The sequence below is a fragment of the Cyprinodon tularosa genome, unplaced genomic scaffold (genome assembly GCF_016077235.1).
Source record: "Cyprinodon tularosa strain WSP-4 unplaced genomic scaffold, ASM1607723v1 ctg11, whole genome shotgun sequence".
NCBI classification, from domain to species: Eukaryota; Metazoa; Chordata; class Actinopteri; order Cyprinodontiformes; family Cyprinodontidae; genus Cyprinodon; species Cyprinodon tularosa.
Window position 1 is genome coordinate 2,600,751 of NW_024037893.1, and position 25,043 is coordinate 2,625,793.

The following is a 25,043-nucleotide window of genomic DNA, read 5'->3' on the forward strand; positions in this document are numbered from 1 at the left end:
TGCCATAAATACTGGGTCCTCTGTTCTAAGCTGTGACTATAATAATACAGATGTCAGTTGGTCATAGATTCTGACTTTAGTTTACATTACAGAATGAGTTTGTTTACCAGAGAAAACATTAGACTTTAGGTCTTAGTGAGCCAAAACTTATGCTACTTGTACAAAACATTCAAACTTTAAAACATTGATTATAGAGCAATTAAGCAGGTTATAATTTAAAATGTTAAATGATTAGTATAAATTTTGTTCACCAGATCAAATTGTTTGTCATCGACATTGACAAATCTAACTGCTTACTTTACCTGAATTGATCTCATGTTATTTCAATGCACTTAAAAAAAGAAAAAAATAAATAAAATCAGTCAGTGCTGCATAGGTCTGAGCAAGCAATAATTTCATCCATGGCTTATCTCTGGATACTCTTGATTTCCTTCCGGTACCCATGCAAGTTTAAGTTAAGTTTCCCTGACCAGTAGAGTTACAATCAGTATTAATATATATTTTCACATGTTTGTGCTCTCATTTTATTTTATTGTTTCTATGTATGTGCAGTCATTTTCTAAAGGCACCCATGCCTGCTCTCAGGCTGTTTAGTATCAGTCATGCTGATATATATATATATATATATATATATATATATATATATATATATATATATATATATATATATATATATATATATATATATATATATATGAACAAACCGTAGGGGGGGTGTAGAAGGATAAGCTTGCCTAGGGCACCATTCATCCAACCACAGATGTCTAGAAATAAAATTAACATATTGATAATATGATGCAGTCAACATCAAAGCATCGATTATTTTATATGATTGATAAACTGTTATTTTATTAGCTTTTATATCAGTTTATAACAATATGACCCTTTCCATATTTTACAGCCACCAGTTTATATTTGCTTTCTGTATTCCATGTGACCAAAATAAAATATAAAACAATTTCTTAGAAATTCATAAGGTCACATAGCGGGTACAACTGTCAACATAAATAAATATCCCGTGTCATTAAAGAAAAAGAAGAAAATGAGGTGGCACCCCTTTTTTTCTGTGTGTGTTTCCATGGTAAACAGCCGATACTGTCTGCGCTCAAAAAATGACTAGATGCAAAAAAAGAGAAAAGAAATCGTGGACTGTTCGGGTTTTTCCGCCAGGGGTCGGACTCAGAGCTCCTGTGTGTTTACGCGGCAGATACATCAGGTTTTTTTTCTCCTTTCTTTTAATTGTCTAAGGTTTATGTGTTAAGAATAAAGGATAAAACACAGTTTCTTGCAGACATGGACACCGCTAACCAGGTGAGAGAACAGGCTGATGGAAGGAAGAGGAACGGAGGGTTAATTACAACTCAATTGGTCCATTAATTGGTGGAAATAATATTTTTAACCTTCTCTGTCTGTGTGTAGCTTGCATCTGCGGGGACATTTCAGGTGCTCAAACTACCTCTGGGATTTATTCGTGTTTTAGAATGGGTGAGTTGTAATTTTTTTTGCAGTTACTTAAATATGACTACATTCTTCGCAAATTAACATCAATACTGGTACTGAGGATAAGCTTGGGTATTTTTATTTAAATTTTTTTGCATGCAGTAAAAGCAAAGATAATTGAATTTAGATATGAATTGAGAAACTTTGCACGCATCTGTTGGATTTTTGCACACCTTACGCGCAAGCATTTTCTTATTGTCTAATCCTATGCGCCGTGTGGAGCGTGTTGATGTTTATTTATTTTTAATTAAGACTATGAGTGCAAACCCTGTACATTTTTTTTTTTTTTTTTGTGCCTGCTTACAATAAATGTCCCCATTTCAGCACGAGTAAAAGGATATAACATGAATCCCTAATAGGTGTGCTCACTGTGACTGAATGTTTACTACAGCTACCCCTCTCTGTCTGGCTGTGGGTCGTGTTGACTCTGTGTTTATTGTACAGTGCAGAGAAGCCTGAAGCTAGAGAAGAGATAAGTGACTTTCTTTGATGTGAGTTTAGAGAAATTGCTCTAGCCACCAGGGTGTTCAGCATTTTCTCAGATAATGTGTTTAAGTGTGAGTTTGTGTGTGTGTGACTTTGATGGGGTGTGGGGGTGTGATTATTAGAAACTGCATAAGAGATCACAGTTTTTATTAACTAGAAAAAAGATGGAATTTTGTTACCCTTTATAGAAATGAACCGATGAAATTCAGCAAACACAACCATTAAGGTTATTTTATATACATCTATTAGCAGAGAGCATGGATGTAATATTTTGGGGGAGGATGGGGGGACATGTCTCTTGCACTTTAATCATCCGTTTTTGTACCCTGCACGTTTTACTGTCCAAAAGCATTATTGCGCTACAGTACACAGATACTTGGAGTACTAGGACCAAGCGGAAAACCGCAGCTCAAGCTGAAGCCTGCTTCCCTGAGTTTAGACCGCCCACAAGTTCCTGATTGGCCGATCATCTTTTCTTGTATAATTGGCTGTCACTCCTAAGAAGCTCACTTTACAAACATCTGATGCGCAACTGAATCAGGTCTTTGATTGGATGGTCTAACACGCTGAAGTTACTTATATTAAAAAATACTTGCATCTCCCCCCCCACTTCTGAAATCCTATTTTCATCCATGGCAGAGAACAACCTGTATATTATCCTGATAGGACAGAATGATAATGTGTGGGACTCAGGTTTAGTTCTACACTTTATTCATCTCAAAATACTCCAATCAAACCCGTTCTTCCAAGTAGGATCAACAGAATCTTTCGATTTGTGACACCTTGTTCCTGCTTAGGAAAGTTTGGTATCAGCCAATCGTGGTTAAAAACGAATCAGCAGCAGATGCTATATGAAACCACAATAACATAGGCTTTTACGTTCTTTTTTCCCCTCTTAGATGAAATTGAGGATTCTGATCAAACAGGTGTGATAACAGCAGTTCCATGTATATGTCCTCTTGTGCTGCCATTTTTGTTATGGCTTGGTTAAGGGCTCAGTCGCTTTTCTGACATCACGACTATGTCATGATTCAATTAAAGGTCTGACCCAAAATGCTGAAGTCCAAACAGAGAGACACAGATGAAAAATTTGACGGATTTTATTGAAGATGTTAAGCTCGGTGCAGAGTTTCCCTGAACTCTGCTCAGCCGGAACTGGAAGGCGAGGGGAGGACAGACTGTTAGTTCAGGCTCAGTGGGAAATTTGATTCGTTGATCTTGAAGGAGAGGATCTGATAGTTGACTCACGTTTCCAGAGAAGTGAAGGATCCTTGACTCCAATCTGTGTGTTGGTTTTCCAGAGTATGTCTGATTCGGCGGAGGGCGGAACAGGGTTTACCCAGAACTAAGACGGTGTAGGTGAACGGAGATGCTGATTGCCACTCAGTTTTCCTGCTGTACTTGAACGGGTCTTGGTGAAGATGATTCCCTTAATCAGAGAGTAATTTCAACGTCCTCAAAAGGAGACTGGATTCAAAACCTCCTGTTTGAATCCCTGGCTCAGTTTAGACTCGGTTGATCCCTCCTGGGAGAGGAGGTCCGAAAAGGTCCAGTTTGCAGGATGACTTCCTGCCGAGAGGCAGAGACAAAAAGGTTAAACTCAGGGAGACAAGAACTCAGTCTTACTCAGAGAAAACTCAGCTTGGCTAGAGTACCAAAAACTGGCAAACACTCTGGCGTCGAGGTAGTGGCAATCAGCAGCTTAAGAGCACTCTGTTAATGAGGTAACCCAAATGGAGTTTGTTTGTTTTTTTATGGAAAAACCCTATATACATTTCTTGCATAGGATCCATTTTGGTTGAGTCACTAAAGCCAACATCAGAAAATCTGTTTGGGTATTCTGTCTACAGTAGGTCTTAAATGGATTTGAAATAATTAAGAAGATCAAATCAACATTCGCATATCTAGGATAGATATGGATCCCAATTATGTTGTTTTGCATTACTTGGAGCCATGTTACCTTTAGGCATTTTTTTGATTGTTGTTGAGAGTTGTTAAGATCTCTTTATGCAGGGGTATTCTTAACATGTCTTGGACCCCTTTTCCTCTTCCTGGTTTCCCATAAATAAATGTTATCCAGGTGGTAAGAAAGTCTGGTCACGGGCTAAAACTAATTGAATAGTTATGTTGAATGTGCCTTAACTGAGAAAAAAAATATTTAGTATAAAACTGCTGCCAGTAGATCAGGAAGTAATATTTTTTGGGTGAATGCTTGTGAAAATAACATTATACCTTCCTTTTTCCTCTAAGGCTACGTTTACATTTTACTTTTTTTTTTTTTTTTGCTTGGTCACTTATTTTACTAACTAAATACAAGCACAATTTTGCTTCTGTATGAACTGTTCAGAAAACCAAAGCAACACAGCAACACGCAACAGACGAATGTAGACTTCAGGCAGCAGCACACAATCTATGGAAGTAATAATCGTTTTGTTACCGGAAATATTTAATGAAGCTACGTTAGTAAAAAAAAAAAAAAGGAATGCTGATGTCTCTGTATTTTTATTTAATTGCTAATAAATGGGACCCAGTAATATCATTATCACATGACAACGTAAGGTAAGGAAAAAACAAAGAGCAGAACTAAATACCATTTAGTGGATCAGCGACTGCTGCTGCTGTAGAAAAATCTTTGTTGATGTGTATTTGGAGCGAGGGAAATTAGGTAAATGTTGGATAAAATGTGATCTCACCATTCAAAAGGCAGACACTGTCAGATATTGATTCAATGTCAGATATACAGATTTATTGACCAAATCAGATCTGATTTGGGCAAGGGTTCTTACTGCAGAATCATGATCCAACCATGACAGAAGCTGAAGGAGCTTCAACCCCGTCCAGCCAGCTTTACCCCCTCCCACCATCAAACTTTAATCCAATCAGCAACAACATATGCCACCTATATCTGACCTTTTAGCTATGAATTTTGTATGGGCAAAATGATCATATTTACCTGCTGTGTGAACATAACCTACAGTAAGACTGTTCTGTGCTGAAAAAGAAAAACCTGTTCACATCAACTGATTGAACTAAAAGGGCTGTAAACACACACACATGTTTGTAAGTTATGTTATGTTTGTAAGTCAGAAAACACTTTTTTATTATAGCTGTTTTCAAGTACCCACATTTATGCTTTTTTTTGTGAAGGGAAATAGCCTAGGAACCTTACAACCAGCTGATTGGCATTCCACAGCAACATGGGTGGGAGGGGCAGCGCTGCACAACTGTGCTGCTGCAGCCAGAGAAGAATATTGGCACTCTTTCACTTTCTCTTTCATCTTATATACTTCAAAGCTTAGTAATGATATCATTTTAAGTAGCTTAGCAGTGAAATAAAAATTACATATATAGTTTAGTTATGTTAGCATATATGGGACAAAGCCTTCGATTAGAGCACTTTATGGATGGATGGATGGATGGATGGATGGATGGATGGATGGATGGATGGATGGATGGATGGATGGATGGATGGATGGATGGATGGATGGGAAGAAATTTGCAAACACTTTTTCAAATCCAGAGAACAGAAGAAAGCAGAAGACCGAGTTGTTATAAAGATGAAGCTCATCATAGCTCATGTCTTTGTTTTTGTTCCTCTCAGTGGGCCTGCATGGAGGGAAGTATTGCTCATTATTTGAGCTTCACTGCCTTCCCCACCACACACATCTCCATTCCTTACATTTCTGGCACTACAAGTGACCTTTTCATTCTTACATCTGTACCTCCTGCCTTCTTTCTTCTCCCGAGAGAGAATATTCATCAGCTTCTCTGTTGGCCTTTGGGTTCATAAAGTACACACATAGCCGCCCATTTTAATTAGGGCTAAACTACTCTGATTTATTCTCCTGTCACAGCAGTGGTGCCTTTTTTCTTTAAACTGTTCTTCTCAAACAAAAACAGAGGGAACCATTTTTTTCTTTTTTTAGTTTAATTTCTTCAATCACAGAACTTTAATGCTGCTCTAATTTGACCCTATTTTACAATCTTACATTATGGCCCCTTCAAGGGCACTCCTCAAGTATTACAGATGAAGAACTTTTGAAGCTATAGTATTGAATTGGATAAAATAAATCATATTTTTTTTCTTCATATCATAGTCAGGGTTTAAAAACATTAATAACTCAAGCCAAAGACCGCTGAGCCAGTAGTGTCTACCTGCTTTTGATCATCAAATATATAAAGTTCTGCTCAGTGAAGCAGTGGGCAGCACTGCTGCTTTGCAGCAAGAAGGTTTTGGGTTTGATACCCGGCCTAGGGTCTTTCTCCATGGAGTTTGCATGTTCTTGCTGAGCATGCATGGGTTCTCTCCGGGTACTCCGGCTTCCTCCCACAGTCCAAAAAGACCCCCATGCCTTTTAGGTTAATTGGCTTCCTTAAATTCTCCTTAGGTGTGAGTGTGTGTGTGAATGGTTGTTTGTCCTGTTTGTCTCTGTGGTGCCCTGCAATGGACTGGTGACCTGCAAGGCTTTTAAAACTGTGTTTGAATGGCAACAAAGCCATTCTAAAGCACATATCACTGTGGTCATTTGTGGGCCTGGATCGATATTTATTTCTGATTATGTTCATGGTGGAGAATCCTGCTTCACAGCAGATTTCCATTTGCCCCATATGACAAGCAGCCCCCGATTATTATTTACCGTAATAACACTTGTTTGAAATCACCCTGGTCTGTCTGCTTAAATATTGGGTCCTAAGTTCCAAGCTTCTGACAGCTGAACATCTTGGTTTGCTACTTTAATAGTCAATTCTGGTTCAGTATTACAATAATATAAATTCATAATTACTCAGTCATGCAGGAAAATGTGTATTTGTACACTTGTTTTACCATATCTCTGAAACAAAAAACAAATCTCCCTGTCATATGTGAGGTTTGCATTCTAAAATATAACTAAATGACATAGGGCATTTAGTTTAAGGGTAAGCATTGAAGTAAGATGCTCTGGAATCCAGTTTGTCAATGGTGAGCCATAAATGGAAATTGTGTGTGTAGTTCTTGTTCTGTCTTGCACGCTGTCGGCTGCTTGCATATACTGCTCCAAACAGCTGTAAGGTCCCCCCGTCTCCCCTGTTGACCAACTCATGCAGAAGCTGTCATTTGAGATGTGCCCAAACTCTTCACTATATCTAGCTTCATGGTTATGCATGCACATCTGAGAAAGGAAGCGTGGAGAGGGAAAAAAGAATTGCACAGTCGCTTGAGCACATGACTGCAAATGAAAGGCATAGCCATGCCAGAGCAGCTCCACAAGTACAGTACAAGACCTTGTGATTCATGGGGCAAAGACGCAGCCTCCTTCATGAGTCTCATTCATGAGTAATGGTGGTCCTCTGATCTAAACCCCTGTTTGACCAACTACAGCATGATGCCATGCTCAGTACTTTACTGTACACCAGCTCTACTACCCTCTGGGGGGGATTTAATACTTTTTAAGGGTCATTCCCACTGTTTAAGTGGAAACACTTATTCCCCTTTTTTATAGTTTTGGTGATGCCATCTAGACAAACTGTCTCTGAAATATAATAAACACTGGACATAAAAAAACAGGAATTTATGCAGAGACTTGGGTTTAAATCCAACAGAAATAGAAGGAATTGCAAGGTAAAAACAAAGCCTATCAACTACCAAGTTTTCACTAAGTGTTTAGATACATTTCAGAGACAATTTTTGATTAATCTAATGGACATAGAAATGAACTATGACATGATATTTCAGTATTTACATCATGGTGTCAGCTAAGATGTTATTCAAAACCTCGAAACAAATGGGCATTGGTAAAGTTGCCTAAATAACAAACGTTACATCCATTAATGTTTTTAAGGCTTATGTTCTTATCTAGGCCTGTGTCTCCCAGTCAGAAGGAATAGTTATTTTAGTAGTGACAAACATCTTTCTGACCTGGCAAGTCTCTTGCGATATCTGTCAAAAAGCTGTCACTAATCTCGCTGCATCTCCCTTTTAGTTTTCGTGTTTGTATGTGCACTGATGCTAAAAAATGAATATCATTTCTTATGTTGACAGATGAAAAAATGGTAAAAACAGAAAATCTAACTTCTCAAATCTGACAAGGATATGATATAAAAAGGTAACAGATGGATGCTCCCAATCTTTGCAGCCTTATTAGAAATAGATTTAATCGGGTGTTTGTTTGGTTTTTACTTGACTTTAATTTATTTGGTTCTACAAAAAATTAAGGTATCATTTTGAGTGTTTAGCACTTTCTTTATTAGCTTTCTCCTCTCTTCATGCAGATTGCATGCATGCACAGTTTCTTGAAGATATGTGGTAAAGTTACTTGCTGTCTAACCCAATGTCATACTACATGTTGATCAATAAATGTCACTGTTTCTAACCACACTCTCTGCAGTAGGCAAGGATGACTTTCTGTCTTTATTGAAAGGATAAAGCAGTAGAGCTGTGACAGAGGCATCATGATGCTGATTGGCTGAGAAGCCAGAATGTAAGCTTGCTTGCATTTTGTCGCTTACACAAAATTAGAGGAAATCTGTGAGTCAAATATGAAAAGCAGTCACTGAAATGAAAGGCTAAATGTTACTGTAATTTGTTTATTATGCCCAAAAACAAAGATTTTATCCACATTGGTTATAACATTACCTTGCAAGCAAGATGAATTGTGAGATTTGTGAGTTCAAAAACTATCGGAAATACATCTTGCCAGGATCCAGCAGATGGATTCGCTTCAACACAGAAATGTGTTGAAGCGAATGTAATGCAGTGACATGTATGATCAATGAGTGAACCACAACCACAAGCAAACATGGCTGGGCCCATTTTAGCAGGAGTATCAATTACTTTTTGAAAAACGCCTTTGTGGATGAAATATGTTTGCGTGTCCTCCCAACCGGATTCAGTAAGAGTTTGATTTGTCATTTAAGTCCACTAGTTATGAAACAAATCAAGCTACTAATGCTTTTGTGAGTGGCTTAAAACAAATTTTTCATGCAGCTTTCCAGATTGATGAGCGTAGTTCAATTTGAATTCTATATGGTATTACTCTGGCTCTTGCCAGGTTAGTATTAACTCTGGCATGCAGACTTTTTGAAAGGTGGGGGGAGAACAAATGGGGCTCCAAAACAGCTTTTAAATTATAAATCACTGGTGTTAGGGCCAGAGGTCCCAGACTGATAGTCAGACTTTCTTATTCAATATTTCATTATAGAGAACAGATTTCATGTTTTTGTTAATTACAGTATCCAAGGTCCAATTACAATATTAAAACAGCCCCAGAACATCAACTACTTATATAATTTTTTTCCACTTCACGATAATCCCAAGATATTGGAGTTTATCATGAAGTTTTATTGGCAAATGTGAGATGACTCTCCTCTCTGTTCAGCTCCAGTTGTGGCTTTGAAAACTCTTGCACTGTGATTATTTTTCCAATCTCTTTTTAATGTTGAACAATTAACTTCCTTGATTAGTCTTTAAGGAGCTCTATTCCATGTTTCTCTTTTTGTCACTCGGTTTTGCTGGAGTTCCAAAGCATTTGAAATTATTATGTAACCTATTATGGAAAGATCTAGTTAATTTATTTTTTTTTTTCATCATTTTTTTTTTAAACCAAAATCTAATATTAGTCTAATAAGTCAAATATTTAGACACCAAATTGCAGTTTTAAAAAAGTAAAATAGATATGACTGAAATGCATTCCCTTAAGTCATAAATCATGTTATGATAAGGTTTGCAAAGGTGCCTGCAGAAGCTAATAATGATTGAAAAGGGCACTTTTTAAAGATGAAATTTCAGGGCAATCAAAGAGAGCAGGGGAATGGCATTTGATTCAGGGGTACTTAGTCAAGGGCATGTTCTAGGATACAATTATTAAACCAGAAGCATTGGATTGGATAAATCTATACATACAGACTCAAATATATACAAAGACTTTCACTAAAACGATTGGTTATTGTCCTTTAATCACACTATTTTTGAAACCATGAACAAGCTCCTGGCATCAGTCTTCTTAAGTATTTGAACGCTTTTTTAATTTATTTTTTGTTAGAATTTGTGACTTTTATTCAGCAATTAAGCTGTATCCACAATTTTTCAATTGGGTTAAGGTTGGGAGTGTCATTCCAGATGCCTAATGTTAGCCTTAAAAATGCATTGTGATGTGGGTTAGGATAATTGTCCTAATAGAACGTTGTTTAAATTGCCTGACCAAGATTTCCTCCCTCAATTGAAATAAAATTGAAAATGCTGTTCATAAACAGGACTGGATAGTGACTCAGTTGACCTGACGCCTTTCCCTGCCCAAAATATGTATTTTTGGATTGATTTCGAAAATGTCAAATGTGAAGATTTCTAAGTTGTAAAAAGTGTGTGCAATTGTCTTCATAACTGATGGCATAAAGATGCATTTAACTGTAGCATGATGGCAACTTTGCCAACGCTGGAGGACATAGCCAGGAGAAGAAGTCAGATGGAGAGTTTTTTTGTGTGTTTTTTTCTGAAATCATACTTCCCTGCTGTCTCTGTGTTGCCCTGTGCTAGACTGGCAACCTGTCCAGGGTGTAACCCGCCTCTCGCCCGCAGACAGCTGGAGATAGGCACCAACACCCCTCGCGACCCCAGCGGGGATAAAGCATGACAGAAAATGGATGGATACTTCCCTGCTGGCAGATGATAATGCATGCCTTATTACATGGTTTAGATTCCTTAGGGCAGTTGTGTTTTAATTAGTCCCAGAAGCGTTCTCTACGCTCCCTTTTATGATTCAAGAGCATCTCAGACGGAGTTGACTGATAGGTATTTTACTGTCATTCCACAGTCACGTCATGCCAACAGTATCGGAGGGGCTCATCCTTTTTTTGCTGAGATATAAACAGTTTCCCGAAATTTGCATTCCCTCATTTGCAGTGAGGAAATGATTTTTAAATGTAATCAGAATTGTGACATCAATAATACTGTTATAAGAATACAATCTGCAAATTAATATGCTTTTAGGAATATAAAGCATTTATCTTGATATATGCACAACCTTTTTGTGATGTGTAAACATGTCTGACTAATCCAATGGTACATTGGCACAGTTCATCCCGGGGTTCCTTTCTGTTATGATAATAATTATATTTTTTCTAATTATAAAATTAACCCTCCAAATAGAAATACATTACAGAGATATAGTATGCATTACAATTAATAGCATTAAACTATAATGGTGCTCTGTACAGCACCTAGTAAGTAGCATTGGGTTTTAATAAACAAATTGCAGAACAAAACAGGTTCAGCAAACCTTTATTTTTTAGCCAAGTTGGATTTGCTAATTTCATTAAGAATATGTTACTTTGCTATAATTTACTACAAATGTGTTTTCTTTGTGTTTTATAGTTTGTCTATTTTTTATTTGATTTTGCTTCTATAAAGAGCACACTAGATGTGTTCCCTCCTCATATAATCTAGCAGGACAAGGAGTGAACATTCGAGGGGTTTCTTTCTTCCCCCCAAGCAGTGACTTGTCACAACACCAATGCCTGCTGACGTGAATGCAGCAGGTGGAAATGTGGGAGTGTGTGGTACTTGATAGAAAGATGCAAGAATATTTTGGGCAGTTTTTGACCGAATATATAGCCACTTTACTTCTTTCCCATTACCATGCCAACTTTTCTGCTTGATGCAACCAAGTCCATTGAATTGGGAAAAAAAGAGAGAGAGTTATTACACATAACGGGAAATATTGTAAGTACTTTAATTTTGATTAATATGGCTTATAGCTAATGAAAGCCAATAACTCACTTCCTCAGAAAACTTAAAGATTACAAAAGGTCAGAATTTTTATACACAGAGGTGTTAAACTGAGACGGTATCTCTGCTTCTGTCTCCTTGAACCCCAGTCGGCCTCGGCAGATGGCCTCTCACTCTGAGTCTGGTGATTTTTCCTCTCCACTCTCGCTACAAGCATGCTTGGTGTGAGGGATTTCCTTCGAGTCAATAAGTCGATGCATTCATCTGATTTCCCTTACTTTGATAGAAAGAAAACTGTATGATCTAGATGAATTGTAAAGTGTTTTAAGATGACGTGTTGCGAATTGGCGCCGTATAAATAAACTGAACTGAATTGACTATGGAAACTCCGCTAAGCCGTCCATCAGGCATTGAGAGCTTCTATGCCATTAAAGTCAGCCATAAAAAGCCATTGCTAAAGAAGCCTGGCTATTCATGTAATAGCGTATCAATTAAAAATTATGGAAAGTTACATTCATACAGTGACGTCACTGTCGGCAGATGTCATTGTTTTAATATTTTTACTTATCAACGACAAATTCATTAAATCAGTGCAAACTTATTAGTTTTAGGTATAGATAATGATCCACTGATTATTTCTTGCTGACTGGACTTTTCCTTTCAAATTGTTGCTTTTAAACAGTTCTAGCACATTTCTACCCTTAACTAACTTTCTGTTATTATGCTTGGGTATGGCATGGTGAACAACCAGCTCCTTTGTCATTTACATTTTGTGGCTTAACCCTCCTGGATAAATGCCAATGCAGGAGGCTTCTCCTGTCTCTATAAGTTATATAATGGCAACACTGCTTTATTTACTGCTGTATTTGAGAACATTTATTTTTGGATTTTATAACTTTTTGTGATCAGGTTATACAAACTGTGAATTTGTCTTTTTGTTTTGAATTACTCAGATACATGAGTTTTTTTAATGACATTCTAATGTATGGAAATGCTTTTCAGTAATTTTTCTAAAATAATTCTCCCACCACATATTTGTCTTTAGGCTTTCAGTGTAGATTTATTTTTTCTCCAGGGAGTTTTCTCTGTCCCACTGCAATAATTGATGCTTAGTAGAAATTTTGGATGCCAAACATCAAATCAGACCACTGGTAGCCAAGTCTGGAACTGAAGCATAATTTAAAACATCTAGAAAGACTCTGTTTGAGGTTCCCAACTTGCTCAGTCTTTAAAATATTTTTTCCCAGTACTTAAAATCTATACGTAATGTCACCTCTAGCATTTATTTTATGTTAGGTTGCTACCTTCCCTAGAAATAAAATATTTTCAAAATCACAGTGGTGCAGTTTGATGCCATGTAGGTCAGTCAAGATGAGGAATGACTGAGATGTTCCATAGCTTTGTTTACATTGCAGACGGATTTAATTCCAGCGCTGTACTCTCTCCTTTTCCTGTATCTGTTTCCCCCCATTAGCTTCTCTCCCTCCTCTCTCTTTCTATCTCTTGTTCCCTGAGGAGCCCAGCTGGGAGAGGCAGATAAACACACGGGGGCGCGCGGCTTAGCATCCATCCTCTTTCCACAATGCCACACTCTCCTGTTCAAAGGCCCCAGCTAGAAATGAGAGGGGTTAAAACCCAAGCTGAAAAATCACAGCTAGAAGGAGGCAGCTGCAAGAGAGTGTGTGCAGGAATAGAGAGCAAAAGAGATGCTTATCTCAGCTCATTGTGTAAATGAAACGAGAGTATTTATTCCCTTGCTCCTCTGGTTACTTGTCTTTATTTGGTTTTTCTGCAAGAACTCACATTTTTTTGTTCTTTTTTGAAAGATCTCTGTTACAGTTTCCTTTAATCATCTCTGTGTGTCAACAAAATGGTCACTTTTCTGGAGATGCTCTGGCTGTAGTCCGCGTAGCTATTTAGGCTCTAGCTGAAGTGAAACCCACATCAAACACACATTACCAGGAGTCTTTCTCTTACTAATAATGTTTGGGTTTTAATCTGGGTTTTACTAACCAGAGATTTGGCCAACACAAAATCAACACTGCCAACTCATTATATCCTTAGCTATCCATCTTCTCCCACTTATCTGCTAGGTTCACGGTTAGGCTGGTGCCTATCTCCAGCAGCAGTTTATGGGGGAAAGGTGGGGTACACCCTGGACAGGACAGACCATAACCTTATTCTGCTCTCAAGAAAGCTATGTAAAAACAGATTCACTTCTACTAAGAAATCAATATCAGAACAGTACAGAGGGGATTCCGAATTCAACACAGGTGCTTAACAAAATCAGCTGGGATAATAATCTCACCCATAATCATGTTAGTGACAACTGTGATGCATTCATGACTTTTATCCAAGACATAGTGTCTACATTTACTGGGAAATCAGAGCAAAAGAGTCAAAAAACAGTCTAATTTAGAGCCAAACAGTATCTATACAGCGGGCGGGACAAACTTATGCATAAACAATCAGTGAAACCTAGAAAATAATACTTTACCCATGATAGGGGTTCAGGAGGACAGAAAACAGATAAAATTGGGATCTTCTTGGAGCATTGCAAAAACTGACTGTAGAAAGCACAGTTTATGTTTCCTCAAGAAAAAGAAGACTTTAGGAGGACAGAAAATGGACATAGTAAAATAGTTATCCTCTTTGTGCCTCACGAAAAACAAAACTATGAGGGGAAGACAGTGCAGGTAAGCACAGCTTATAAAAAAGAAAGAAAGCAAAAATCTCTGCAATCTTCAGAGATCTCTCCTGTGAATCACTTCTCACTCCCTCATGTCAGGATAGTTATGAGTTTCTGAGTGAATAAGTACATAAATAAGTACTTTCAATTGATGGTGTCATTTTCAATTAATAAAAAGTATTCGACAAAATATAAAGTTAATCTGTACTTCAGACTATGTCCTAATAGCATGGTATGTATATAACATGCGTAAAGGATGGCAAAGACTCCCTGCTCAAACAGCCGGCCTATTATACAGTGTGAGAGCTTACTGTGAGTTGTTACAAAAAAAAAATCGCTTAACTCATGCTGGTACTCATTAGAATTCCCAGGCCACGAAGATGCCACAGGATGCCAGAAGATGCCACAGTAGACACAGAAAGTACTTGCAGTTACATTGGCTGAGTTAGCATTATCATTGACAAGCCTGCCATGAAGAGTAGGCAAGTTATTGTTCCTCAAATCTTGTAAAAACCTTGAGATTTTGCGCATCGATAATGACAGAGAAGAACTTGACCTAGTAATTTTTCTTTTCAAAAACAGAAGTTAAAAGTTCGACTGGAGAGTTGTCATTGTAATCCCACTCACAGTTCTGCATGGCCTGAAGGGTTTCAGTTTGTTCTCTGTTGTGATATTATGTACTCTGGGAAATGTAACTGTACCCTCAAGAGTAATTTTTTGGAACCAATCTGCTTCATTGTGGCTGTCTTTCAAAATAGCCAAAACAGACAGCGTGGCTGTCTGAGCGACGTGGCAGGACATGGGAATCAGTGGCAGGCCGTCTGCACCTCTGCCAGTGCTGTGGCAGGTTCCGCTGCCACAAATTGCGATTGCTGTCTCTCAAGCTGAAACCGTGATCCTAAGCCCTCTGTTCAGTGATGGCTTTTTCCTTCAAACTAGAGGGCATCTTTAACCCCTTCATCACCCCTTTTAAACCATCTGATAAAGACTCCTGGATAGTCGGGATGCTAACTGAGCAAAAGTTAGGTTGTTTTTGATTTTAGCCAGTTTTGTGGTAGCCATGACCCAGATGATTTCAGAAACCGTATTCTCTCATTAAAACAGCATTACAAGTTGGCTTTTTTTTCTTCAGTGACAGCTTCTTTTAAATTCTCCTTTTCTGAGATTTGTTTCAATCTCTCCAGTGACACTGATGTATGCCATATATGAAGTGTGCACACTTAAGAATTTCACAGGTCGTATTTGTGTATAAACATCATCCAATGTGAACAAATCAATGTGAACAAACAAATAGCTCTATGCTTGTCGAGGTTATTTTGAATATGTAGGATGCATGTGTGTTTATTAACAAAACTGTGTTTCTGCTCTTACATTGAATACAATCGAGTTGATAAAAACAGTTCATTTGTCATTGGGTTATTTAAATGTTAGCTAGTTGAACATAACTTTATCCAATGCAGGGACAAATATTGGTAAACAGAATGAGATTTTTATTAAGTTGAACCAACCCAACATGTTCGAATTTGGTGTATGCATTAATTTCCTTTTCAAAGTACTTTTAAAAAATTAAAAGTGTGGATTTGAGCTGGAAAGCCCATTCCCAGCTGGCAAAAATGTATTGGATGGAAAAACTGTAATCAATTATACTGAGTTAATCCAGTGAGTCAATTTTATGAGTGTATCGTGTGTCATGCAATAGTCTTCTATGTTCGCAAAAATTTCACTGTTTAGGATGTGTCAAGGCTCAGACAAATGGACCCAGAATTCAGGCAGAAAGAGCTGGTTTGTTTAAAGATAGCTCTAGACTAAGCGGCTCATTAGCTGGGACCGGCTTGCTGGATTCTCTCTAGAGACAGACACTCGGGTTAGTGATTACTAGGCTCAGACTGGGCTTAATTAGCATGTCAATCACTAACCTGGTTCTCAGTTCAGTCCATGTCCAGAGGAAGGAGTGGGAACAAGTCAGATTACTTCTTCTTAATATGTGGCGGAAGCTGCCCAGAGAGTTCCAACAGCGAGGCAGGACAGCCCCTAGAGCGGGAGTCAGCAAACACTTAAGAGCAGATGAGTCCAGAGGCTCAATCCAAAGCAGGTAACGAAGCAGGGGTCCAAAACAGAAGATCTGAGAGATGCGGAGGTACCAAAGGGACAATCCAAGCCAGGGTCAGGGAACAGAACCAACGTTGCTAACAGGCTGAGTCCAAATAGCAGTCTGAACACAGGGAACAGGCAGAAACAGACCAGAATAGGGGTAAACCAAAACTCAGGAATCCAGAAGCAGAAACAGGTAAGGATCAGGCAGCCTAACAACACTACAAGTTAGGTTAGATATTTCATATTTCTCAAACTCAACTCGATTATTCTGCCACTGATGGCTGGAAAACAGGCAGTATAAATAAGAACTGGAACAGGTGGATCAAATGAGGGCAGATGAAAACTGGACAGAGCTAAGCAGGTGGAAGGAATGAAACTAATGCTCCAGTCATCAGGACCAGGATCATGACAGGATGGGGGAAAGTCCCACTCTTTAGAAACATTTGTTAAAACTACATAAAACCCAGAAAATCAGTCACAGATCCTGTAATTACAAACTGTGATGTATGATGAAATATCTCTGATATTATGATATATATTAATACTGAATAATTTTTCCACCCTTACTTTAGCATATGCTCTGCCCTCTATAGAGCCCTGATACACAGCAACAGGGGCTTCATTTTTTATTAGATAAATATATACTTGATAGACTGAGTATAGAGAACAGCAGTTTACTTTAATCTTCAGGGAACAGATTTTAATTGCAACAAATAAAATTTGTGTGAATATGAAAATAAGTTTACAGATGAAGGTATAATTTCCCTGCCAGTTAAATCATGAATCAAATGTGATTAACCAAGAGACTTTGGCTTTAAGAAAAAGCTGAACTTTTTGAAAGGTTTGCAACATGCACCATGTTCTTGAGCAGCTTTGCTGCAGAATGGAGACCTTGTTGTAGATGACAAAATCATTAATTTTCCTGTTGACCAAAAAATCCTACTGAGAATGCCTTGTCATCGACTAGTCGAATAGAGTTCAAGCACACTTGGATTATGCAGGACAAAGATCTGAAGAACACGAGCAAGTCTACCTCTGAGTGATTTTATTTAGATGCTTTTACTAAACAGGTTGTTCATAGAAACTCTCAGATTTGAACATCAGTCTATATAAGCAATGTCAGGATCCAGCACCACTTGTTGAAGGTGTGCTGCCCAGGTTTGTTATTCCTAATCTCTGGTCATTGGTGTCTAAAAAGTCTTTGACCTTGTACACTCAGAAAGGATCATTTGCAATATCAGTTCAGCAATATTCAACTTGATAGGTCACAAGTGATAGTGCTGACTATGTATGTAGCTTTTGACTGTTAGGCTGAAGGCATTCATGACATAATTAACTACATGGTGCCCTCCAGTGGCAGAGAATGGTTGGAACTGAGTCATAAATTGGGTTGCCAGCTGTTGGTAAGCTGCACATCGAGGAGCAGTTCATGCTAGCCAGGCATCAGCTCTGATTATGGTTATTATAGCTTTGAGAGCTCTTGAGGCAGTGGGAGGTTTATATGAGCAAGTGGGCAAAGAGAGCAAACTGAGGGCAGCAAATGTGTGTGTCTGTGTTTTCACGTTTATGTTTGTTGACTTTGATGAAAGCCATATTAATTTCTCTGTGACGATTACCTCAGTTTTACAAGTTTGAAGCGGTTCACAAGTTCCTTTATGGAGATCAAATCAGTATTGATTTGCTCCCCTGTCACCTCCAGTCATAAACCTTAATCCTCATCAAAAAACATCCAAAGTAGAGGAACACTAATCTGTAAACGTCAATTTACAAATTTGCCCAAGTTTATTGCCTCCTGTAGGCTTTATCAATAGCCCTTTCAAATGCATACCTGCTCTCCTATACGTCTTTTATTTGGGTATAGCGAGTTTAAAGTGATGTGTAGTGGGGTTTTTTTGTTATCACTCGTTCATAAAGGGCAGCTTTATACAAAACTGATAGTACCCTGCTAACAGATTCCACCTGAACTAGGGGTCTGTGATTTAAGTTTTGAATGATTGATTGATCAGTACTCTATTTGATCTGCAAAAAAACTGCAATGATGTTCAATAAACTTAGCTGCTGAAGACAAGTAGCTACAATCAGGTTTATTCTGGGTATATGCAGAAATTATGCAGAATATATATGCGGGCTTCTGGAGCTGATTGTTTTTCATCTGAAATATGGCTTCTCCTAAATGTTAATCTCTCTTTGCAGCTCTTTGCCATTTTTGCTTTTGCAACATGTGGTGGCTACTCGGGACAGTTGAGGGTCAGTGTGGACTGCATGGAGAAGGCCAGCAGCAACCTGAGCATCGGCATTGACTTTGGTTATCCTTTCAGGTGAGTGAGACACACCTATGAGCTCAGATTCAGGATAGCTGCAATTTAAAAAAGTGGTATTGTCCTTTGTGTGCCAGGTTGCACCAGGTGTCGTTTGAAGCCCCCATGTGTGAGGCAGTGAGGAGGGAGCGTGTGTTTCTGGTCGGAGATTATTCCTCCTCTGCTGAATTCTTTGTCACCATTGCGGTTTTCTCCTTCCTCTATTCTCTTGTGGCCACAGTTGTCTACGTTTTCTTGCTGAATAAGTACCGTGAAAACAGTCAAAGACCTCTCATTGTGCGTATGCTTATATTTACTAACCTCTTATATCAGCTGCTGTTCTAAATGCCAAGCATTTTTTTTATTTACTTTTCATGATGATTTAGAAAATATTGTTTAATCTGTTTTTTTTTTTTTGTTTTTTTTTAGGACTTTGTGGTGACAGTAGTATTTTCTTTCATGTGGCTGGTCAGCTCCTCTGCCTGGGCCAAGGCCCTGTCTGATGTGAAGGTTGCCACTGATCCAGACGAGGTGCAGCTCCTGATCCCAGCCTGCAAAGATCCGACTAACAAGTGCGGCTCTCTGAACGGGCCTCGGTGGTCTGGGCTCAACACCTCGGTGGTAAGTTAAAACAGATACATAATTTAAAAACAAAAACAATTTAAAGCTAAACCTGTATTTTAAAACATCGTTCAGACTAAAAAAGCGGAAAGAAGCATTGTGTAAAATACCTAGTTTAGTTTGATAGCTTATACCAAATCATACCCAAAAAAACACAAAATGGGAAACAAAAAATAGTTTTGAAATTTGCATTACTTTTTATTTCTATTTAGTTTTGACTTCTGATTTTGACCCTAACCCTATTCGTTATAATGTTAGAAAGTTTAACCGGTAAATTTTTTTTTATGCTTTGTTCTTCGTCTCAGTTCATGTTTTATTGGTTTCAGTTAAAGTTTTAGTCTTTTATGTAATACAACTTACATATTGGGGACGACTGAAATGAAAAAATTAAAGATGGAATGGAAATACAATTCCAGATAAGGAAAGATAACTGCAGCAATAATAATAACCATAACCATACCTGCTATCTGCTGCCGTAATGCTGTACACTGAAAAGAAGTTTAAAAATGCAACTGTAAACTAGACCTCATATTAATATTGTAGACCCAAATGAACACTCTGTTGGTTTAGTTTTAGAAACTCTTATTACAGTTTTAGTGTTTACTTTTTTTTTGCAAGGTGTAGTTTTAACTTTAGCTCAGTTACCGAAAAGCTTTTTTATTTGTAGTTTTCATCATTTTGTTACTTTTGATTCATGAGAATAACCTTGGTACAAATCAAGCAAAACTTGTAAGGTCATATCTTACCTTAAAAGAATTTTAACCGTTCATAAAACGTTTTTAGTGTGGCACTCAGCATTCAGCCCCCTTTAATATGGCACCACTCAGGCCAAAATAATAATCAGATAAATTTGGTTTAATCTGTTTTTGAAATAACAATCAACTAATTTGGTAAACCAATCGTTAACCCGAGTATACGCTCTCTGAAGTTGGTGAGCATTTCTAAACATTCCTCTCAAAACTTGAGAATTATGAGACCTTTAGTATAAAAAGAACTAACACTAAAAAAGAAATACTTTCTTTTGAAGCTGTTAATGATGAGAAAAAAAAGCTCTGAAAGTTTTTCCTAACTCTTGCAGATATAGATTAACACTAATTTTAATTTAATCAGGAGTATAGGACTTTAATGTATATTCTTTCAAAATGTTTAAATCACAAAGATAATAAATGTTTATTTCTATAATGAAGTATTATTAAACAGTTATGTGGGGGATTACTGTGTGACTAAATTTATATATATATACACTACCGTTCAAAAGTTTGGGGTCACATTGAAATGTCCTTATTTTTTAAGGAAAAGCACTGTACTTTTCAATGAAGATAACTTAAAACTAGTCTTAACTTTAAAGAAAAACACTCTATACATTGCTAATGTGGTAAATGACTATTCTAGCTGCAAATATCTGGTTTTTGGTGCAATATCTACATAGGTGTATAGAGGCCCATTTCCAGATTGAGTTTCTGGAGCATCACATTTGTGGGGTCAGTTAAACACTCAAAATGGTCAGAAAAACAGAACTTCCATCTGAAACTCGACAGTCTATTCTTGTTCTTAGAAATGAAGGCTATTCCATGTGAGAAATTGCTAAGAAATTGAAGATTTCCTACAACGGTGTGTACTGATCCCTTCAGAGGACAGCACAAACAGAATACTGCGGGTACTATTTTATAAAGATGCCAGTTGGGGACCTGTGAGGCATCTGTTTCTCAAACTAGAGACTAATGTACTTATGTTCTTGCTCAGTTGTGCAACACGGCCTCCCACTTCTTTTTCTACTCTGGTTAGAGCCTCTCTGAAACTCAATCTGCTCATAGGAAGGTCAGTTTTATAGCTTCTGTAACGAGCTAAACTGTTTTCAGATGTGTAAACATGATTGCACAAGAGTTTTCTAATCATCAATTAGCCTTCTGAGCCAATGAGCAAACACATTGTACCATAAGAACACCGGAATGATAGTTGCTGGAAATGGGCCTCTATACACTTATGTAGATATTGCACCAAAAACCAGACATTTGCAGCTAGAATAGTTATTTACCACATTAGCAATGTATAGAGTGTATTTCTTTAAAGTTAAGACGAGTTTAAAGTTATCTTTTTTGAAAAGTACAGTGCTTTTCCTTCAAAAATAAGGACATTTCAATGTGACCCTAAACTTTTGAACAGGAGTATATATATATATATATATATATATATATATATATATATATATATATATATATTCCATATAAATATATTATATATAAATATATTATATATATATATATATATATATATATATATATATATATATATATATATATATATATATATATATATATATATATATATGTGTGTGTGTGTGTGTGTGTGTGTGTATATATATAAATATATATATATATATATATATCAGTAATGAACAATAAGTGAACAGCCACCATATTGAAAAAATATACCATGCTATTTCTCCTTAGGTGTTTGGATTTCTCAACTTTGTTCTGTGGGCTGGAAACATCTGGTTTGTCTTCAAGGAGACCAGCTGGCACAAGGGTGGCTCCAGGTTAGCAGGCAGCATGCCTGACAAACAAGCCGGCACCTTCGACCAGCAACCCTACAACGAGGGGAGCTTTGATCAGTCAGGGAGCTACAATACCCAGGGGAGCTTCGATCAACCGTCTGAGTACAGCCAAGTCGGAGGCCCCACCTCCTACGCCAACCAGATGTAGCCGTGCCTTGTCATTCTGAGCGTGATGCCGCTGCCTCTTCCAACAAAAGCAGTCAGGAGCTGGGCATGCTATTGAAAAGAAAGGCGGTCATAAAGAGTCAGAGTTCACCTGTTATAGATACAAACTTAGTTGGGTATTGTTCACAAGATGTTGTCCTTTCTCTTCTTCTCCTTCAGATTTGTGTAAGCTGAATGTCGTTCTTCTTGTAGTTTGAAACACTTGGTGACAGTTTCTCCGTGCTTGATTATTGACATTGCTGTTTTGATTGGCTGTCTCTGTTCTAGTTGTTTGCACTATGTATTGGCAGGAAAAGTGCTCTTTGTAAAGGTTTTAAAGTGCATGATGTTGTTAGCTAGTAAGGTCTCTGTGAAACCAGGATTTAAAAAAAAGACAAAACATGCATTTCAAGTGTAAAAGTTTACAAAACTTATTCTGCTCTGACACATCACTGATAGATAATCAGGTATTCTGTTATGTTATTACAATAACAAGGGATATATTTTGATAAAAGGTGTTTTTAATTCTATTATGATGCATGATTAGTGTAAATTCTGTTATTTCAGCTGTATTTTTATTTATTTTTATTGTTTGTTTTTTTTTTGCCATTCTAAAGCTGGACTTTTTTGTCTAAAATCATCAAATCCACATAAATCACAAGCAACAAATTCATCCAGGAAATTTTATGACAAAGAATCTGTGCAAAAACAAACTGAAATATATATGCAACTTCTGCATTGTGCGCTTCTTTCCACTGATTTTCTTTTCTACCACAAAGAAACATCCATAAGGAATTTTTTGTTAATGTTTTAATATTTTTTAAGATATTTTTACCGATTTTAAAAGAAGGCATTCCTCACAAAAGTTATTCTAAAGCATGTTCTCACTATTTATATAAACTGTTAAAGCCCTGCAAAAAAAACAGACAAAGAAAACACCTAACTGCCATAGTTAAATCAGAAAAAAAATGAAAAGGTGAGTTTATCTGTATATATGTTAATTTTTGGGGTTTTTGTAGAAATAAATGGAAAGTTGTTCTCCTGTTTATTTAATAGATTTCCAGCCCTGTGTTCTAACCCTTTGCGCATGTCACTTGCACTGTTATTGAAAAGTTAACAGAACACAGTTTACCTCTCATATATATGGTGCACAAGCCCATGACTCAATAATAAAGATGCACAAATTGGTTCTGTTCGTGATGGTTGTATTTCTGTTCAGAATAAGTTGTTAGCCTGGCTGCTGACCTCTGGATTTGGTTTCCACTACAACATTTTTTTACACGAAAAATCTCCTAAAAGATTCACATCTTTATCAAGCGATCAACTTCTCCCAATAAGACTGGAAATGTAACTTAGACACTAAATTTCCTAATTTAAGATTTAACCATTGATATTCCTGAATTTTGTCAAGCTACATGTCAAATAACAATAAGAAATAGTACATAAATGTGATTTCAAAGCCCTAGTTTAATTTTTTTGGATTTTCTCCGTGGATCCCCATGATTTGCCCACCCATAATATTGCTTGTCCCTTATCAAGTTACTCATCCCATTTTTAGGGAGAAAAGGAACATTTAGAGAGAGGCCAAATAGTTCAACTTTGGTCTAATTTAAGTAGAGAATCTGTGTCTCCATGCGTGTAGTCTCCTTTAATTGGCTTTTAGGCTAACTACAAACAGGACTCTGTAGCTTTCTCTCGCGACTCAGTTTCCTGATGGATCCAAAGTATACATTTTTCATTTCAGGATTTAATCTGAAATTTCAATAAAAAGAACGAGACAAATTGAAAAAATTTGATGAAGAGAATTTATCATAATGATTTGAGGTGTTCGGGTTACCGCAAAGCTGAAACCACTCAATGAATAGGAAACCATCTGGAATTCTTATTTTTGTTAAACAACCTACCAAATTTGATTTCCATTAAAAAGATTCATCATCATTGAGCATTATGAAGAGTTTAAACCAAGGTTTCAGGAAGAAAAAAAAAAAGTAAAATCCATCTGTGCAAAATGTAAAAACTCTGAAAAGGGGGATAAATCATATTTACACAATTAGTACAAAACTATCTAAAACCTTCTCCAACTGAAAATAGTGTTTTTTTCAGTCAGACCACAACCGAAGATTTGGGACAGTATTGGATGTGACCAGCGGGTGAGGTTATCCACACATACTGTAGACAAATGCTGTTAAAATAAACCAGTCAGAGTGATGACAAGTATCAGCTCTGTCTGGAGGGTATAGGGTAGAGGTAAAACTGTTAACTTTGGAGGTGGATCAGTCAGCTAAACTACATAATACAACTTACAACAGATACAGCAATTGCTTTTACATGAATGACACCCTGGGTGGGGCCTTCACACTATTGTCCATAAAACACACTTTCCCTCTCAGCAAAATTAAAATTGATATGTAAAAAACAGCAGGCAGGCAGATACCACCACTTTTGAAAGGCTAATCATATTTCAGTCACAAAGTGAATCGTAATATGTTATATACACATAAAAAAAAATTTTTTAAGATTAGACAGTTATTACACCAATAAAAAACATTTAATATGCAGAAATCTGCCCTAGATAAGGTATGTTTAATGCCAGCTTAATGTGATTTCTAAAGACACTTTTATATCTTTAATATCTGACTCATCAAAATGCACATTGTTATTACTGAATTTGACTGTACATGTTTAACTTTAATATTTCATGTCAAAGATAGATTAAAATAACGTGATAATAAATGGACCAAAATTAGATTTTGAGTTACAGATTCCCAGAGCTCTTTGGTTTGTTAGGAACATTTTCATTGAAGATGTGTGAGTTTATTACACCTTGGTATTGGCTGCCAGTTGCATGTCAGAATTGATGTTTTACACAATAGTTAATCTAATTAAGACAGTTCCTCTGTCTGGATATACAGTTATAATCTGCATTCTGTATGTGGCAAAGATTTGTAAATGGAATGA

General features: G+C 37.1%; 1 protein-coding gene across 1 annotated transcript; it reads left to right on the plus strand.

Annotated features, from left to right (window-relative positions):
• The first annotated feature begins 1,143 nt into the window (after positions 1-1,143).
• On the plus strand, positions 1,144-23,274 carry LOC119790233 (synaptoporin). The gene is made up of 6 exons (XM_038295691.1): positions 1,144-1,311; positions 1,420-1,485; positions 18,663-18,787; positions 18,865-19,063; positions 19,196-19,387; positions 21,838-23,274. Exons 1-6 carry the CDS (start codon positions 1,294-1,296, stop codon positions 22,087-22,089), a joined length of 852 nt encoding a protein of 283 aa, XP_038151619.1. The 5' UTR covers positions 1,144-1,293; the 3' UTR covers positions 22,090-23,274.
• Positions 23,275-25,043: the final 1,769 nt, after the last annotated feature.